This window comes from Haemaphysalis longicornis, unplaced genomic scaffold, assembly GCF_048455015.1.
Source record: "Haemaphysalis longicornis isolate Haplotype H1 unplaced genomic scaffold, Haemaphysalis longicornis Haplotype H1 scaffold_12, whole genome shotgun sequence".
Lineage (NCBI taxonomy): Eukaryota > Metazoa > Arthropoda > Arachnida > Ixodida > Ixodidae > Haemaphysalis > Haemaphysalis longicornis.
In genome coordinates, this window is record NW_027526225.1 from 50,964,498 (window position 1) to 50,985,137 (window position 20,640).

General features: G+C 50.4%; 1 protein-coding gene across 1 annotated transcript in view; it reads right to left on the bottom strand.

Annotated features, from left to right (window-relative positions):
- Window positions 1-2,440: 2,440 nt before the first annotated feature.
- LOC144161601 (galactosylgalactosylxylosylprotein 3-beta-glucuronosyltransferase S-like) overlaps window positions 2,441-20,640 on the bottom strand; it is a 43,055-nt gene continuing 24,855 nt past the window's right edge. The window contains exons 4-5 of the mRNA XM_077692240.1: window positions 16,599-16,889; window positions 2,441-2,656 (exon numbers count right to left, since the gene is read on the bottom strand). Of these exons, the coding sequence (XP_077548366.1) occupies window positions 2,441-2,656; window positions 16,599-16,889 (507 nt within the window). The remainder of the gene's footprint in view (window positions 2,657-16,598; window positions 16,890-20,640) is intronic.

Genomic DNA, 20,640 nt, shown 5'->3' on the forward strand with positions numbered 1-20,640 from the left:
TCAAGGTAACAAGCGCTTTTCACTGTCGGAATCGAGCCTAGGTCCCTCGCGTTATGAAGCCGACGTCTATCGAATGCCTCCATTGACACATCGCGTTCGGGTCGCTCAGCATTTGTTTTAGGTTCATTGCGGGGGCATGGCTTTGGACTTTGGCTGAGTTGAATTGGATTTTGGCTTTGGACTTCCTCAGTTTTGGGAGGATGGATTTCGGACTTTCACTTGATTCAGTTTGCACGGAGAAAGCTTAGCGTTTCATTCATCTTTCTCTAAAAAAGGGGGCTTTTTTTTTTTGTAGAAGTTAAAACAGATTCTGCGTTGGCCCCAGCTAATATCTGATTTCTTGGCCAGTGTGGCAGAGCAGATGACACGAAAATTATCGATTACTTATGTTTAGAAACGCTGTGCATTTTCACAGCGGAAAGTTACGTCAGTGCGGAGGCGGTTTTTATGCAGTACTGTATCTTAAGATTTGTAACATTACGAAAACACAGAAAAAGAAACAACATTCGTGGGTTACCCGAGAAATACTTCACCTAAAGAGACACATCGCCCGCCAACGACAAAAGGAAAAAAGGACACTGCGAACAACTACCTTTGTTATTATGGCAGTTACGAACTAAGCGTAAAGGGACCCAGAAAAGCCTTTTGTAAAAGTTACAAAAGGCCTTTATTGTCGCGTAGTACCAATATACCGATGCAATGCCTTTGCAATTATTGATCTAGATTGAGTTGCTGCGCCAGCTGCTAGTTGAATTGCTGCGCCAGAAGCAATTAAGTGCACCTCTCCCCCCTTGCCGATCGATTCCTCCTCCCTCTCTGCTTCTTTCAAATCAGCTGGAAACACTGGGAATAGCCATGTGACATCGCGGCGCTCGACTTCCGTTCTCCGCTAGCTACATTCCTGCGCCTATAGGCACGCGAATCGCTGTAGACCCGCCTATGCTTCGGGATCGCGAAGGAAGGAGGAAGAGCAACCGGAAGCCAATGGCAGTGACGTTGCCGGCGATCGACGATCGGCCGAATCAGGGGGGCGCCTCGCCGTTGCGTCAGCCGCGGTCGGCTCGCTGCGGCGGCGCGCTCATCGGCTGCGAAAGGCGATCTTCAAAAATTGCTTACAAATTATCCGTACAACGTATGGGGCTCACACTTGGCTCAAAAATCACCCGTTATGTGTTCTACCACCTGAATACATTTGATTGCCACCTTCACAAAGCTTTTCGGGGTCCGTTTAAGACCATTGAAGAGAAGTATTACGGCGAAACCTCGCCCACGTATCCCTTTTGGCGTCACTTATCGCAGTTCTCAAATAGCCCGCATACACGATGATTGGTAAAGTTGTTCGCTACCACGGAACGATAGCGCCACATAAAAACCCGTTGTTCTCAACTCACCTGTTTGTCGCTCACTCGTCGGAAATGCCGCGCATAAACATAACGCACGAACGCGTCCTTTCCCTTCCACCAAACATTACGTAAGAAATCTACTAGGCCTGACAATACGCCGAACGCCTTGTTCCATGTATATGCGGAATGAATGGGTACCCATACAGGTTGCATAACAACCTCGCTGATGCAAATAGCTCTGTTTCGGTTTAAGTGCCCGAATAGAAGACTGCATAAAAAAGGAAAGACAGCACTTTATTACTGTTTTAGCTGTGGATAGGTTTACCTGTTTACAGTTACAGTTACAGGTACAGTTACAGTTACAGGTACACTTACAGTTACCTGTACAGTTACAGGTTTTCATGTCACGATACCTCTTTTCATGTCACGTACAGTTAAATGTATGTTGCTGTGTTGCTCTATCGTGGTTGCCAGCATTCGTTCCGGCAGCACATTTAAGGCTGGTCGATCCAGAAATTCCTTTCAAGCGTTCTGGGTACCTATCAGGAAAAGCGTTTCGGTTCGAGGTGTCACAAGTGATGCCCTTCCATTTGGAATAGAGAGCATATACTCCCCAAAAGTCGGTCGGCTTTCTTTCAAACACGCGGTAAACTTAATGTCGAGCCCAACGACGTGTCGACCAACGTAGAATTCATTTTACGCCGAGTTGCATGCACGGCTGTTAGACGTTATCCAAGTCAAAATTTACAACGCGTTCACTGTGTGTATCTTGGATCCGTGGAACTGTAGGGTATGCTCACTCGACTGGCATACCGTGACCTTTGGTTCGATCTCTACCCTCTATCAAATTTTCGTAATTTACTTTTCAGCTCAATTATTGCTCCGCTGGTCTTTTTAAGAGCCCTTTCGCTGCTGCAAGCACGGTGCAGCTGCTTTTCAGCGCAATAGCCATTTAAAATAGCGCTCTGCATAGGACTGCGACTCCAAAGGAGCGCCTCAATTCCGCTCCGTATTTTGTTCCAGACAGTTTTCTTTGAAGACGTAATAACAAACGTTCAATTTCTAGATAACAAATCGCGGACTATTTGCCGCCTTTATCATGCCATCATTGTCGGTTCCTTGTGAGATAAAATTCGCGGAAGTAGCCTTGCTGGCGAACTTTGGTGTACACCGTTCGTCGAAGCGTCGCACGAGCAGGAGTTCATGTAGTCTATTAGAGCGGGCAAGTTCGTCTCCAGGTGTGTGAAGGTCTCGTTGATCATGTCCTGACTCGGGAATATGGCTGGTTTCGTTTTTGTGTGCCACGCATACACCTGCGATTGAAGGAAGATTAGAAAATTATTATACTAGAAAGATTAGATTAGAAAGATTAAAAAATTATTTGGTAAAATCCTGAAAGGTTTATGAGAAAGTTAATCATATATGTTAACTTATTTTCCCTATGAAACCTACCCGCATTGTTCGTTTCATCTCGACCCCACAATTTGCACTATCGTCGCCTTAATCATCATCATTATAATCACCAGTAGCATCATCTTTATCAGCAGCCACCACCGCCACGCATTTATGAACACTGCAGGAGACGGTCAGCTCTTTTCTTGCGTTACCCGAACCTATATTTCTTATTTCATCCCTTCATCAAGTTGTCTGTATTCTCATACTTCTGAAGCAGATTTGGTACTAATCATTTGCTAAAAAAAAATATGCAGGGAAATGCCTTCACGAGCGCCACCATAGGTAGCTGCAAGCGACATTTGTAACATGAAGGGTTTGCAAAGCTGGCTGGAAGCGTTCCTCCCGTACTGGCCTGGCTGACATTGGCCTTCTTGTAGCGCCTGACGAGGACGGCAACGACGTGGGCAAGCAGTCCGACCGCTCCGTCGTGTGCGTTGTTACCGGGTTGACCGGGACCCGTCTGGGCACCCGTCTGCCTTCGCCATGTCCGCGCCTCCTCGCCCTTCCGCGCGCGCAGGCGCAGACGGGTCCCGGTAAACCCGGTAGCAACGTACGTGACGGAACGAACGGACTGCTAGAACTCTATATTGTTTGCTAACAGCGCTTTCATGACACGAACTGTGGTAACGCGGTCGCAGCGACGTGGAGATAGCTTAGCGTGGAGGAGAGCAAGTGCTGAGCACACGTGCAGCAAGTTAAACGAACGCAGAACGAGGTGCTTATATTGTAGCGTGTGGATAAAACAAGGGGGCACTTTTAATTACTGGGCACACGGAGAGTGAAAATGGCGACCCAGCTGGAGCAAGAGCACCGGCAAGAGACCTTCGTCGTTCTCTTCGTTCAGTCCAGTCTCGCGCTACCATTAGCGGGATTGACCGCGTCGCCACTGTAATAGAAAACCGCTACACTACCCCCCTCTTCTGCGAGCATCGTCCCGATGCCGTGGTATATTACGAGGCGAGGATGGCTTCGGATCCGGATGGCGACGATGCGGTGGCTCATTGTCCAAGTACATAGAGTCGTCAGCGGAGAGTTCGGCTGCCACACTGGCCTTGGCTTGGGGCGTGGACGGGGTGCCGTTATGAGCGGGAACAGTCTCTGTCGTAATGCGGCTTCATTCGTACGACGTGCACGACCTCGGTAGTTGACTTGCGCCGTGAGGAGTGCGCCCTACTATCCGGTGTGACTTCATAGTTGACGTCACTAATACGACGCACCACTTTGTAGGGCCCGAAGTACCGGCGAAGCAGTTTTTCGGATCGGCCCCGCTGACGTGCTGGCATCCACACCCACACCGCGTCTCCAGGGTTGTAGAACACAGTACGTCGGCGCTGATTGTAATGGCTTGCGTCGACACGCTGCTGATGTTCTATTCGTTGTCGTGCCAGCTGTCGAGCTTCCTCCGCCTTCTGTACGTAGTCGTCGACATCACCATTGTACTCGTCCTCTTGAACGGGTAGCATAGAATCTAGTGTCGTGGTGACCATGCGACCGTAAACCAATTAAAAGGGGGTCAGTCCTGTAGTTTCTTGAACTGCCGTGTTGTAGGCGAATGTGACGTAAGCTAGAATGTCATCCCATGTTTTGTGTTCGACGTCGACATACATGGAAAGAATGTCGGCGAGGGTTCTGTTCAATCTCTCGGTCAAGCCGTTGGTCTGTGGGTGGTATGCTGTCGTTCGCTTATGGGTGGTCTGAGTTAACCTCATGATAGACTGCATGAGATTGGCTGTAAAGGCTGTCCCTCTGTCTGTTATTACGACCTGTGGGGCCCCGTGCCGTAACACGACGCTGTTCATAAAGAAATCCGCAACCTCACCCGACGTTGCCCGCACTACAGATGCTGTCTCCGCATAGCGCGTAAGGTAGTCTGTCGCTACCACTATCCATCTGTTTCCCTTTGTGGACGTCGGAAACGGACCAAGAAGGTCCATACCGACTTGCTGGAATGGTGCTATAGGCGGTTTTATCGGCTGAAGAAGCCCTGCCGGTTTCAAAGGTGGAGTCTTCCTTCTTTGGCACTCACGGCAGCTTCTGACGTACTGCTGGACCGTTTGCCAAAGTTTCGGCCAGAAGTACTTTTGCCGAATCCTGGATACTGTACGGCTGACACCCAAGTGGCCGGCTGAAGGTTCGTCGTGACAGGCATACAAGATTTCCGCTCGCATGGCCGACGGCACAACGAGAAGAAACGCCTCCTTTGTGTTTCCAAAATTGCGTTTGTAAAGCACGCTATTCCGGAGCCTGAAGGAGGCGATGTTGCGGATAAAAGCTGGCGGTATGCGAACTTCACGACCTTCCAGATGCTGGATAACGAGTAGCAGCTCTGGGTCAGCTCGTTGCAGGTGGGCCATTTCGGACGTGCTGACGCTTCCAAGAAACGGTATATCCTCCTCTGTTTCTTGGCCTGGTGAGTCGACAGGCGCTCGGGACAAGCAGTCGGCATCGTTATGGATGCGTCCGGACTTGTAGACGACCTTCATGTCGTACTCCTGCAGCCGAAGACTCCATCTAGCAAGGCGCCCAGATGGGTCCTTTAAGTTTGCCAGCCAGCACAACGAGTGGTGGTCGCTGACGAGCTTAAACGGCCTACCGTAGAGGTATGGCCGGAACTTGCTGATGGCCCAGACTGCGGCGAGGCACTCTTTCTCGGTTGTGGAGTAATTTGCCTCCGCTCTGGAGAGTGTGCGACTTGCGTACGCTAGGACTCTTTCAGCACCGTCCTGCCACTGCACGAGAACCGCGCCTAAACCGACATTACTGGTGTCTGTGTGTACTTCGGTATCCGCATGTTCGTCAAAATGAGCAAGAACCGGAGCTGTTTGTAGGCGGTTTCTCAGGTCGTTGAAAGCGACTTCTTGCTCTTCTTGCCACAGAAATGGTTCATCGTCTTTTGTCAGGCGTGTCAAGGGTTCGGCGATGTCCGAAAAATTCTCAACAAAGCGTCTGTAATAAGCCGACAGTCCCAGGAAACGCCGAACAGCTTTTTTGTCAGCTGGTTTCGGGAAGCCTGCTACAGCCGCCGTCTTCTCAGGGTCTGGGGCCACTCCTTCCGCGCTGATAACGTGGCCAAGAAAACGCAGCTGTTTGTACCCAAAGTGGCACTTTTCCGGCTTTATAGTTAAACCAGCTGAATGAATAGCCTCCAGGACCAGCCGAAGTCTATGTAGGTGTTCTTCGAAGGATGCGGAGAAAACAACGACATCGTCGAGGTACACCAGACATGACTGCCATTTTAACCCGGCTAAGACAGTATCCAGCATTCGCTGGAATGTCGCGGGTGCTGAGCAAAGGCCGAACGGGAGCACTTTAAATTCATACAGTCCGTCAGGTGTGACGAAGGCCGTTTTCTCCCGGTCTCGCTCATCGACCTCAATCTGCCAGTATCCGCTTTTGAGGTCTAATGACGAGAAATACCTTGCGTTGCGCAGCCGATCCAGGGCGTCGTCTATGCGCGGAAGAGGGTACACGTCTCGTTTTGTCACGCTGTTTAGCTTCCTGTAATCCACACAGAAGCGCAGGGTCTTGTCCTTCTTTTCTACCAGCACCACAGGGGACGCCCACGGACTTTTCGACGGCTGAATTACGTCGTCTTGAAGCATTTCCTTTACTTGGTTCCGGATGGCTTCCCTTTCTTTGTAGGACACGCGATATGGGTGCTGGTGCACGGGCTTTGTGGTTTCTTCTACGATGATGCGATGTTTCGCAACGGGTGTTTGTCGGACCTTTGACGACGTGGAAAAACAATCGCAGAAGTTCGCCAGGAGGTCTGTTAGCTGCTGTTTGTGGGTCGGTGGCAAATCTGGACAGATGTGCACCAACTCCAAAACGGCCTTGGGATCCGAAGCTTCAGGTTCTTCTGTCCCCACGGTGCACAGATCTGTCAACTGATCGAATTCATGCAGAGAAGCAATAGCAGTTCTTTTTGCAACGTGTTCGACCTCGTTCCCGAAGTTCGTCAGAAGGACGTGGGCGCAACCATCCTGCAGGTGTACAAGGCCTCTTGCAACGCAAATTTTTTTTTTTTCCAACAGCAAATTGGTGTTCCCTTCGGCTAGGCGCTCACAGTTTTCAGATGCGTCTCCCCTTACGAAGACAACGACACTGCATCGCGGCGGTACGGTGACATCGTCGTCAACCACCCGGAGGGCACAGACTTCTGCAGGGTCATTCGTGGCGATGGCGCCTCTCGTCGAGAACGTTACTGTGGATGACTGCAGGTCGATGACAGCTTCGTTCGCTCGCAGGAAGTCCATACCCAGTATGACATCTCTTGAACATTGTGGAAGTACGAGGAATTCGCCGACGTAACAGTAGCCCCGGATGCCAACCCTAGCTGTGCAGCGGCCTGTTGGAGCAATCAGATGCCCTCCCGCTGTGCGAACGTGAGGCCCTGTCCACTGCGTCAGTACTTTCTTGAGCTCCTGCGCCAGGTTGCTGCTAATGACTGAGTAGTCCGCCCCTGTATCAATAAGCGCAGTAACGTCGCAGTCGTCGATCGTCACAGCCATGTCAGAGGTGGCTGCTTGTTCAGAACTGGTCGGCGGTGTCTGTTCAGCAGAATGTCGTCGAGAGCAGGTTGGAGGATCTTCGCTGGAAGCCCGTTCAGCGACCGCACCTCCAGAGGTCGCTGATCTTAGTTTTCCCGTCGCGGGCTGGGCGAGCGACGCCCAGGTGAGCTGGATAGGCGATGAGGGCTTGGAGACCGGTAGCGGAACGACGACGCTGATCCGACGTCCTGGCGGTTGGAGACAGGGGAATGTTGCCGTCTGGAGAGGTACTCTCTGATTTCGCTGGGGCGCTCGCCGTTCCTGGGGCATGGAGCATCAGGATGAAAACCGCGTAGGCCGGCACGGCGATATGGGCACACCCTGTAGAGATGGCCGGCCTCTCTACAGTGGTAACACAGTGGAGTGCGATCCGATGCACGCCATACATCCGTCTTGCGAAGTGTGCCCTGGTACGCAACTTGAGGGCGCCGGAATCCAGGCTGACGGGGACCAACGGCGCCATTTACGTGGGCATAAGGCGGGGTGCACACGGGCGGCGCGACACTCGCAGCAGCACACGCGCTGGGTTGTTGCAGAGCTTGAGCGTATGTAGTGGAGTAGAGCGGAGGCGGCTGCAGATTCAGTTCCACGGGTTCTCGTACAGCTTGCCTTACTTCATCTCTAACAACTTGAGCGAGAGAGGCACACGCTGGCGAAGCCGTAGGCACTTGGGACATACGGAGTTCTTCCCGCACTACAGAACGAATTAGCTCCCGTAGGGCATCCTGGCTAGTGGCCAAGGCAGCAGACAGCACATCCGCTGGTGTGCACCTGAAATTGCGGTCATACTGTCTGGCGCGCTGCTCCAGTGTCCTCTCCATTGCTGTGGCTTCTGCCATAAACTCTGCGACGGTGTGCGGAGGGTGGCGTACAAGCCCGGCAAAGAGCTCCTGTTTCACACCCCGCATGAGGTGTCGCAGCTTCTTATCTTCAGCCATAGTAGGGTCGGCGCGTGTGAAAAGGCGGTACATGTCCTCGCAGTACATTGCCACGCTCTCATTGGGACGCTGATTTCTGGTGTGTAGCGCAGCTTCGGCCTTTTCCCTGCGGTCGCCTCTTGCATAGGCAGCCAGAAACCTACTGCGAAATTCGTCCCAGGTTGGGGACTCCCTTTAGTGGTTCTCAAACCACGTCCTCGCGTGGTGGTCGAGCGAGAAATACACTTGTCGCCGTTTCATCAGTGCATCCCATCCATTAAAGCTCGCGACGCGCTCATCGAGGTCAAGCCAGTCCTCAGCGTCGTCAAAGACATCGCCGTTAAAAATTGGTGGCGTTCGCGGCTGATGGATCACGAACTGACCTGGGGCGGCATAGTCGGTCTGCGTCGTAGTTGAGGTCATGATGCGTGTTCTCGCTGCCCTGGATGTCACTGGCAGCAGTCCGAACTCGGGTGAAGCACCTTGGAGACGACGACTGGTGCGTTGGTGAACAGGAGTCAGCTCCGTGCGAGGCGCTTCGTCTCCAGCAACGCTATCTTCGTGACGCATACGGGGTCACAACCCGCACCTCCACCAAAAATGTAGCGTGTGGATAAAACAAGGGGGCGACCCAGCTGGAGCAAGAGCACCGGCAAGAGACCTTCGTCGTTCTCTTCGTTCAGTCCAGTCTCGCGCTACCATTAGCGGGATTGACCGCGTCGCCACTGTTATAGACACCGCTACAATATTGACGAAGCTTTTGTAGACTACTGCATCTGCTGGCAATGCCTATACTTGTCAACATTGTTAAGCGAAAAGAAAACATCAAGCATATTTGAGGCAGGACATCATTACATTTATAATGCTTGCTTTCTTCTTTTATTTAAAAATAGATAGCTGCTTGATTTTTGCGATAGCAAATCAAAAATTACCCCGTGAAAAAAAAAACACTCTCGCAACAACTTCTTTTGGCCGGTGAAGAAAGGCATGCTAATCCCACAGCACCTGACCCCTTTTCTCGCACCGCGCGACCATTGCTGCTCGTGCGGCGTAATATATAGTTAGATAACTGCGCATTTCATTCCTGTGGCTCCGCAGGAGGAAAAGTCACTTTACGTGACCCTTCTCAGTACAACCAAAAGGTGGTCTACACTTTCATTCGCATCAACTGTGGTGTTGTCGCGTCATCCATTTCGCCCATTACACATGTCAAGGCTTGGAAATTAAACTTCGGTTTCTGGCATTAAGCAACTATCTTACGTAGAAGGGGACATGTTGTTGAGCAAAATGGCACTCGGCTAAACTAGTCAAAAGAGAGCGAAAAGCTCACAGGTTACAGAAAAAAAAACACAAAGCACGTCAATGTATCCTGCAATCTTGCTCGAACTTTCTTCTGGTACGTTTTTGGCTTCCCAGTCACCAGTAGGTCTAGACCGAATCACAAATAAGTCAATAAGTCAATCACATTACTCACATAGTACATTAATTAACCAATTCTGGTGAACCGCGGCACTGCACACAAGCCGTGGAAACCAAAATAATCCTATTTCTGAAGCCAAATAAACCGCTTGAATTGGAACACCGCCGCTTCATTTCCTTAACGTCATGCCAAGGTAAGCTCTTGGAACATATTATCCACTACGACTCACACATTACATAACTCACGCTAATCAATTTATTCGCACCATGATGGGCTTCCGACCAAACATGTCCACAGAAGACGCCATGCTCAGTCTTCAGCATCACATCATAGAACCATGGACAGTCATGGCTACGCTGAAATTGTTACCCAACGGTATCAAAGGGCTTTAACCCTTAATGCCCAAAACTTAATTTTTTGCTTAAGATTGTGAAAACATTTTTATGATCTAAAATGACTTCCGACAATAAATTCAGAAAAAGAAATTGGTTCATTAGGGCAGACACGATGACCCACTGGGCACTTGTTGCTCCATATATCATTTGAACAACAACGCTACCTTGATCTTCCAGGCCACGGCGGCCGCTTTTGTGATGGAGAGAAAAAACGCCCGTTTGTTCGAGATTTCGGCGCTCTTTAAAGATCCCCAAATGGTCAAAATTAATCCGGAGACCTCCACTACGGCGCGCCTCATCGCCTGTGTAGCGTCGGCGCGTCAACCCCCAAAATCAATCAATCAAGCTACCTTGAAGTGAAGAGAATAATGTAAAGTTTGTATTGCTGTCATTTGTAATAATAACGAAACTGCACAATTTCGCTTACTAGCCCGTTGAGCCCCCGGGCTCGATGCGAGTTAGCACGCATAAACAAGACTTTTTTTTTTTAACACATGAAAGTACGTCCTGCCCTCCGTTTTTTTAATTTTTGAAGGTCCGGGAACCTTTGTCTATCAACAGATGATGTTAAATGTCGAAAACACCGCAAAGTACGAGATAGAAAAAAAAATATTCCTTGAGTTGTTGGTCCTGAGCAACATTGGACATCAAAGGGATAATTATTAAGCAAAGCATTTGACAATGTCACTTAAGGCACAGTTCTCACAGGCCTGCAATCAGTGTATAAATGGGAACGAATCTATAATTATGCTAAAGGTTCTCTAACTGCCAGAACGGCTACCCTTCACGTAGGTGGCATTCAGCCCTCTCCATCGATGTAGGTGGTCGTGGCACTCCCCAGGGAGCAGTCATATCGCCACTTATGTTTAATCTGGCTATTCTTAGAATAGCACAAAAACAGCCAAACCCAAGGACTATGCCCCAGCCTATACGCAGATGACATTGCGCTTTGTGCTAACCAAGGCAGTGACGCTCATATAGAAGAAATCCTCTGAAAGGCATCGAGATAGTGGTAGATGAAGCCGCCAATGCAGGACTCTCATGCTCACCCACTACATCGGAGTTACTTTTGCTGCCACCAGAAAGCCGTAAACCGGCCGGACAAGCCAAACATCAATCTCCATATCAAAGAACACCCTATCCCAGAGGTCTCGCGCATCTCGCTGTTCAGCTTACTTATTCAGAACGATCGAAAAAAAGAATACCTGAATCACGTGGAAAGAAACGCGACACAAACAGGAAGTTTTATACGCACGGTAACAAACCGTCATAAGGCCTTGAGAGGAAATGCAAAGATCCGCTTTATACAGGCTTTCCGTCTGAGTCGATTACTACACTGGCTCTCTTACCTTCTCTTAACCAGGCGACAACTAGAACAAGTCAGTGAACAATCAGTTGAACATACAACTTTGCGCTTCGCCTTATCACCCGTAGATCCGCTGCCCGCTTTGACGGTTTAGGACTCCATAATACATTCTGCGAACTCACTGGGGCCCACCTAAAGATTCGCTCGATCAGCCGCAGGGAGGCACATACTCCTGCAGGATCTGTCTACGGGACACCGCAGCAACTTTACACGCCTCCACCCTATGTCAACACACATCCAATCAAGGCTATGCCAACACACATCCACGCAAGGGATATCAAACCTCTGCCGCGCAACATGCACCCCGAACATCACATAGCCAGGAGAAAGAAACGGTCTGAAGCACTCCATAAATTACACAGGAATAATTCAAACACTATCATTGCAGACGCAGCAGACAACAGACACCTCGACGCATACGCGGTTGCTATAGCGGACCTCTTCAAAAAAATTGGCTCCAATCCACTGTGTGAAGGTGGTTGGAAAGCAAAGCTTTAAACGAAACCCACAACAATTGCCCATGTGACGTCATTTTAATTCACATCGGTTGGCTCTACAACGAGTGAAACCAGACATTCTGCCAGCCGTTACCTGGAATTCGCAGGGGGGGGGGGGGCGTCGCGAACGCAGAAGCAGCGTCGGGCACGGCCTGGCTAGAGCGGCGGACGCCGCCGCTGTAGCCCGGCGGTGAGTCGGGGGAAAGAAAAAATTGGGCCCATCTCCCCGCGAGGGGGACTCGAGTAAATGCGTCGCATAGGGGGTGGGTGTATTGCGTTAACGTTTAGTGTTTGGGGAGTTGGTGGCAGTGAATGCGTTGTATCAGCAGCTTCTTGACGTAGTTTGAATGAGTCAAGGATATAAGGCGTGTTCGTAGCCTCCCATTCTGTGTCGGCTTTGTGGCGCAGTGGGTAGAGCACCATGTACATTGCGTTCCGCCCGCAGGGTCGAGGGATCGAAACCGGGCGCCGGATAGTATTTTTTTATATAGTGTAGGGGGAGGGGTGCGGACTACGACTACGGACGTCAACGCGGGTGACATCGTGAGGGACTGAAATGCTCTGCATTTAAAACGGGGAGGAGCGTCTTTCGAAGGGTGAGACAGCGGAACCTAGCCATCCTGATGTGCTAGCTTGGGGCTACACCACCGCGCGACACAAGCGCAGACACCGAAAAAATTCGGCCTGTGAACTTAGTGATTCCCATTTATACCGATTTAAACTAGTTAGTTTAGTACGTTTGAGAATTGCGAGAAAGCTGAGGGAACTTTTGCAATTGCTATTGATCAGAACCAGTTTCTCCATTCGCCTTTTGTAATACCTGTTGAAACACAACAGAATTGGTATTCACCAATTTAGAAAACGGAGTACCATTCGTGGCAAGCAGTGCGTTCCTCTAGCGTTTCTCCCACGGCCTGATGTCTGTAAGTGGTCTCTACACTTTGTTTTCCCGCCCTGGAAACCAATCCTTAACATATGTTTGCCGTACGCCCATATAATTCCGTCGGGTCCGGGTTACCCAGGAGGCGCTGTCGAACAAGTCATCAAGCTGTGCGAAGGAAGTGTGTAATGGACGCGAAGCTGCGCCAAAACAGAACCAAAACAACCGTCGCTAAAGCAGACGACAAATTCGACGGAATAGTCCCGCCGACGCTACCGCAGAGGTGAGCAGCTCCTGCGCGCGGGGAACGCTGGGTAAATTCGCCGCGCTATCTGAAGTGTCCTCCGTGAGTGAAACCCACCGCAATCCCCCCCCCCCCCCCCCCCCCCCCTTCCCCGCCGCCTCCGCCGCGTTGGGATTTTGTTGTCCCACATGCCACGAAAGAACCGTTGGCTGGTAGAGCTAGAAAGCTTCGCTTTAAAAATGGCGGACGATTACGATTCTCCCTGATGCAAAATATTTGTGCTCAGGGTGAACTGCGCACATCCGCTGCGTCTGACGCAGTGATCGCGGCATCAGCGAACGCACGAGTGCGCTCGATATATTCTGTCGTTGTCTCGTAGCGCTTCGCTGCGGGGACTTTGCATTACTTTTGTCCTCCGCTTTCCTGCTCGTTCTATCTTCGCTGGCCTCCTTTTTTCTGCTATCTCCAAGCGCGTCGCCACCAGAAGTTTTTGCATAGCGGCTAGCGTAGTCTACGCAACGGTCGGCTGGTACCGGGACCCGACAGGCGGGTGCGCATTCGTTTCGCAGAAACGAAGGGGCCGCCTCGCCGAGCCGGCGCATTTTTTCCGGTGATGGGTGGCGCTGGTGACTGCGCCTGCGCACGCATGCGCAGTCGAGTCTCTCTACCACCCGACCCTAGCGTAGCGTACGCTAGACGCCATGCTAAAACTCTCTAATGTCTCGCGCCGTCTCGGCAACCGCCCTCCCCCTCACACTTTCGCCATTCTTTCCCACCCCACATTCCTGCTCGTTCTGCCTCATTTGTCGTCCGTGTCCCCTTCGTTCGCTCGGTTACAATGAGGGACGACGGCGCCGCGGAGCCACAGGAGCGGACGCTTAAGCGCGCACTAAAGACTTCTAAAAAAGCTCAGCGACTGTACGAGCCCCCCGCCCATAAAAGGCGGAAGAGGCGTCCATGTAGCCTTGGGCATCATACAAAATCCAACCCCCGAGACAAGCATTTCAGATTCAAAGACTGCAATTCAAAATTTCGCCATCGGCAGATTATCATGAGTGGCACTCAAAATTGTGCAAAACTTTCTATCGATATCCACAGACGAAACAATATTCCCGCCACGAGGGAAATTGAGACGGATCAGGGACTCGCCCAAGGAATGACGATTCGGGAAAGGCATAATCTCTATCGATATCAAGGGGCGTGGTCTGCCAGGGATCGCTGGTCACATTTCATGACATCGCCACCGCCTCTACCGTCGGGTCAACCAACCGACTGGATAACAAAAAAGCGCACATTTGACGGTTACTACAATCAGTGGGCCCGGGAGAAGCATGGAATGCACTCGCTTCAAATTCTTATGCCCCGTCTTGCAGGTAAGCTTGAAGTACAATTTCAAAAGCTATAGGAGTTGCAACTATTTCTTACTGCTGCTGCCGGACCCCCCTGCAGACCTCATGAATATGTCTTCTCTGCTGATGAAATTCTTGAGAATGCTGTTGCTCGTGTGTTGTGATGTGGAGAGTATACCTTGGTCCTGAGGTCGAAGACATGTTGCGAGAATAGCTCTCGGGGAGACAAAAACTAAATAGGGGAAAGCAGGTAATTCCTCTAGGGTTGCATCCTTCGAAGAGCGATTAAGTAAAATTGAGCTGGCCATTGCGTCAATTGCTGAAGTTGCGCCACGCGTGTATGAACTTCAGAAAGCCGTAGCTGGCACTCGAGAGATTGTTTGTAAATTGGATCGCAGAAACGACGATTTAGAAAATAGGTCCCGTAGAAATAACCTGCTCATCTATGGCTTATCTGAATGCTCATGGGAAACTTCGGATGACTTGCTGGAAACGGTAACTGGACGGATTACATCAAAACGAAGTTAAGTGAGGCGATATCGAACGCTGCCATAGGCTGGGGGTGCGTAAGAGCATTAGCAGATCTATCCTAGATCCTAGATCAAGATTCTATCCAAGATCTTGTTTTTTCCAACCATGCATTGGTTAAGAATGGATATCAGTGCAGGGTTGTCGATGGAATTTTCGACCATACGGCTGTTATTGTTGTTGTTGATTTAAACGTTCCTTGTAAGCCAGTACGACCAACGTTAAAGGCTGTGCTGAATTTGGAATGCGCAGACAACACTTCTATTTTTGCTAAACTTGCATCATGCTTTGACGATTTCGTATCTTGTAGTGACCACTGCAGTATTGCTACATTGACTAACCAATTTTACAGCATAGTTAATGAATGTATAGGGCAGTTTGTTCCTCGATCACAAGAGCATAAAACGTCATGCACAACACCCTTGGTTACCAGGTCAATTATACAGCTTAAACGTCGCATTAAACGACTGCGAAAACGACGGAGGGCTCACAATAATGACGGGGAGTCCCAAAATAACTTGCTTACATCTGAACTAAAAGCTCAAATGATTTTTTCCTTTCTTTTTCTGATGTACCCACTCCTGCTACGTCTCGTGTATCGAGACAGCAGTGTCTGTCAATAAATAAATAAATAAATAAATAAATAAATAAATAAATAAATAAATAAATAAATAAATAAATAAATAAATAAATAAATAAATAAATAAATAAATAAATAAATAAATAAATAAATAAATAAATAAATAAATAAATAAATAAATAAATAAATAAACAAATAAATAAATAAATAAATAAATAAACAGTTAAAATAATCAAAGAAAAATGAATAAATAAACACCTTTCCCCGCCCACCCCGACTGACACACATGTTCGCAAGTCTTTATCCAACCGTGGCCTGAAGATCATGCAACCCTTTCTCACATTATATGGGCATGCCCACAAAATTCGTTTCCCCTGATCACCTCCCAAAAGCACTGGGAAGCTGCACTCCGCAGCACCGATCCGGACGTTCAGGTCCGGATAGCGCTGCGGAAGTCGCCGGGGAGTGGAGGGTGCCACCGGCGACAGGGACGAACTGAATGGCATGGGCCAGATTAAACTTCTCTCTCTCTCTCTCTCTCTCTCTCTCTCTCTCTCTCTCTCTCTCTCTCTCTCTCTCTCTCTCTCTCTCTCTCTCTCTCTGCTCTATATTGGAACATACCAACTGAACGATGAGACGCGGGCGAATTTCCAGAGATAGAAAGAGAGAGAGGACTTTTATTGCCCCAAAGGCGAACTCAGGGGTGACCGGGGGAGGACGGTACCCGGTGACTTTGGCTGCCCGTACGGCGATGGCTTTTTGCACCACCGGATCAAAACTGCCCAACGCCTTCCACCCGTTCAGCATCTCTATACGGGGGAATGGGTTGTGGGGGCATTGCCAGAGGAACTGATCAATGGTTTGGACCACCGCACAAGGGGGCAGTGGCGTGAGGAATTACACATTTCCTTGCACCGGCCAATTTCCAGCGCTAAGCTTTTCCGCTAGCACAGATAGTGCTGCGCAGAAAACTCGCGGCCTGGCAATCGCAGTTCATACGAGTTAACTAAGTGTTGAGCTCCGACTGTTCCGAACTATAGTTACTAAGAGCGCGGTGCGATGTTCACAGCGTACCTTGGTGGCATTGTCACAAAGGGGCTCCAAATCAGCGAGCGACGAAACCCCCACAGCCTCGAGGAACTTAGTCTCCAGGTAGCCCGTCTCATAGGGCATGCGGAGGTCCCTGTTGTTCACCACCAGGCGCAAGTTGACGGCGAACCCAGCCATGTCCAGGGGGAAAATCCGGCCCCCGAACCACGGATCGTAGAAGCCGATCACGCGGCCCTCGTGGACGACGGGGGTGCTGAGGCCCTTCTCACGCATGGCACCCACAGGAAACACACTCACGCCTTCCGTCCGTCGAATCTGGACGAGGGGCAGGATGCGACAAATGGTTCGCACAAGCGGTCACAAAGCGACTTGTGACATTTCCTGCTCCTTGTGGGCAACGACATCATTATCATCATCATCATCATCATCATCATCATCATCACATCCTATCTACACTCACTGCAGGGCAAAGGCCTCTCCCATTATTCTCCAATTACCCCGGTCCTGTGTCAACTGTGACCAATTTATCCCCGCAAACTTCTTGATCTCATCCGCCCAAATTAGACTCAACTCTAGAGCTGTTCAGGCTGAGCTTTTCCGACCCCTTTCCGCCAAAAACACCTGGAAGCGTCAAGAAGAAAATGGGATTAGGGGTTCCCGGGAATCAAACCCGGGACCTTTACGTCGCGGAACAGGAAACGTAACCACTGGGCCACCCCAAAGGCTAGAATACGGAGTAAGCAGCGGCGGGAAAAAATAACATGTGCAGCCAGTTGAAAAAAAAAAAAAAAAAGACCCCGGCCCACCACCACTAACGTGAAACCTGCGGAGGAGCGACGTATGCAGTGTATAAGTGTATTCAAAGATTGTAAATCTTTCTCTTGCCCCACAGCGCGCGCTAATTGGGCGCCAGAAAAATGCTGGTGGGAGGAGCAATCACGCGCTTGCTGAGGTGGTGGCGCCCTCTCTTGCTTTGAGCCGGATTTAAAGGGACCCTGCAACACTTTCTTCAACTTTTTTAATCTTAAATTCTTGCAGAACGTAGTCATCCAACACACCCAGTACATAGATTAGGGGGTCGCAAAGTACCTCAGCCAAAAATTACTGCTCTATGCCCATCAGATAACTTGTAAACTCGCTCAAAAGATTTTTTCACTATTTCCCGGTCTTAGTGAGGTAGCTCGAACTACGTCACTAAGGCCATGTAGCGTCCGTTGGCCGGTTTTCCTTCAGTTGCAGCAATGAACGCTTTTCGATAGCAACACAAAAAAAAGCCACAAAAACAAAGCAGAAATCGAAGTCGTATCTGGTGCGACGAGTAAATCACGCAGTACCGCTCTGTGCTGGAGATAACTATAGCTTTCTCAGTGGTTCCAGACGTGAAGGAAAGAGTGAAAGGGCTTATCTGAAGTGTTGCAGGGTCCCATTTAAGCAAATAAGTGAGAGACAGAGTGACCGTAAGTTGCCTTCGTGCCACACACCGCAGCATGCTAAGAAGTATGCTTTACAGGAGAAGCCCGCCGTTTGAAACTAGTTTCGAGACGGAATTTAACAAATTTCTGTTATTAAGGCTATTAAATACGAATTATTTCTGTATTTGAATTAGTTTCAATCACGTTGGTTTATTTCGAACCAGTTTTATCCAGTATACACGTGTTTCTTGACCACCGTTTGACAACTTGGTTTACAGAGACATGAGACGACGACAGGAGACTCCGACAGCCCGAGCCCCTAAGGTGGTTCGCCCCTAAATCGCTACCCATGGTCTGAATCTAGCCTGGGTCCCACGCGTTTAGAACAGGCTTCTTTCCGATTGAGCCATAATGCCATTCCGGGCGCACAACATTTCCTTTGGGTTCGTAGCGCGGGCACTGACGGTGGACTTAGCCGCGGGTTCATCGCGTGCTAATGCGGATCGCTTTAGGAGCAACGTGAAATACTGGGAACGAAACGATCCCGGCCTGCCAGTCATGGAGACCTTTCAGCATCAAGTTCGGGAATAAACGTGGGGTGCAACAGCCCGGTTTTCCGATAAATTGCGGCCAGCTCTGCTGTTTCTCCAGCCTTGCACTATTAGTGCAAGCTGCGCCATTCTTGTTAAAGCGAAGCTCTCTAGCTCTACCAGGCAACGGTTCAATCGTGGCGTGCGGGACAACTAAATCCCAACGCGTCGAAGGCTGAGGGGGCGCAGGAGGGGGGCGGAGGGTTTAACTCACGGAGCACACTAGAGATGGCGCGGCGCAACTGCCTCTTCTAGAGTTCCTGTATATAGCTCCCCTAGGGGAGCAGAGTTGCGCGTCCATTCGCCATTTTGAGTTCCAGGTCGTGCGGGAGAGCCTCCCGTCCCGCATGTAGGAGCTGCCGCCGGGCCGCCGCGGCAGTGGCAGCGGCGAGGAGTGGCGAGGAGCAGCACGGACAAAACGCACACGATAGTCATCTGCTTATCAGCTGACCGGCCACCGCGGGCGCCGCTTTTGCAACCGGGGATGTTTAGTGGAGCAGAACTGACAGAATACGGGTCTTGTGCGCAGCACTGAAAGTGGGCTTTCCTGTCGAACTGGAACCCGCGGCATGTGGCAATCAGACGCGCAACTCTTGCGCTAAGCGATATACAGGAACTCTAGCCTCTTCTCATCGGCGGGCGCGTCGGCGGACGGCTTTGTCGTCTGCTTTAGCGACGGTTGTTTTGGGCTTGTTTTGGCGCAGCTTCGCGTCCACTGCGCGGTGCCTTCGCGCGGCTTGCTTAACTTCTTCGACAGCACCTCCAGGGTAACCCGCACCCGACGGAATTAAGTGGTCGTACGGCAAGCATACGTTAAAGGGGCACTGACACAAAAATTTTGCATCTTGTTTTTTTTTTGTTGCGATAAGTAGCTAGTGACCTACTTATAACCTGTAGAAACCTCATTTGCTTCAGCGTGCGACGGTTGTTTAATTAGAGTCATTTTCAATGCGGCCAGTCGCAGTTTCGGTTTCAGCGAGTGCCGCGAAACGATGGATTTTGTGGATTTTGTGTGAACAAAGCTGACCACGTGACCGTCGGAGGGATATCACAGAGCAGAGCCGCCGTAGCACTGTCGAATCCGCATCGACGGCAGTTTCTGCGAATGCCCCCACGTACTGATCTTGTGAGGCGCTTAATTAAAAAGCGACCGTGGATGTGACGCAGGCGCTGCGAGGGCAAATGCTACCGCGGCTAAAGAACGACGCGCGACGCTCGAGACGGTGGGTGGCAAGACGCGCGCTGGGGGCAGCCGGCCGGTCTGCCTACAGGTCCGCCTACAGATGTGTTCGGCTCAGCACTGCGGCGGATATTCGAGTGCCGCTCTCGTAAGCGGTGCAGATGACAATTTTAATGCAACCCGCCATCGCATCATTAACTCCTTTCTCATGTAAGCAACCATGGTCGGGACTTGGGGACAATTTCGTGCAGTGGTAACAAGCTATCACGCTCACTCGAGCTACTTGCGCCGGCCTGGGCCACTTCGCGGCCGTGGCCGCCGCCTGCACAGCGACCGTGCGGCTATCTCAGTGAGCTTTTCGTGCCTCCGGCGCGTTTTCGCATGCAATGGTAATAAACAGTAATAGAAACAGAGTGCCTGGAATCGCTGTAGAACTTTGGTCGCGGCCAGCTGCCCGATTAGCTGACGAAATCACGGCGCCTTCGCCGCCAACGATCGGGTCGTTCGTTCTCGAGAGCAGAAGCTCCGCCCTCCGGCCCTCCGATTGGAGCGGCGAGCCCGCTAAAAACGCCGGTAGTGCGGAAGCGGAAAACACAAACTCGTGACGTGTTTGGATGTTGTTTATTTACAATGGCGCGTGGTCCTCTGCTGGCTGCTCGGTCGCGTTTCGCACACTTCAAAATTGATTTTAAATATGTTCTAGGCTGTATTCGCCGCTGATATTTTGCAGATGATGTATATGTGTTCCCACCAATCTATCTCCGAAGTTATCTCGCCTTTAAAATTTTGTGTCAGTGCCCCTTTAAGGATTGGTTTGCGGGGCGGGAAAAGAAGATGTAGAGACCACATACAGACATCTGGCCGCTACAAAAACGCTACCTTTT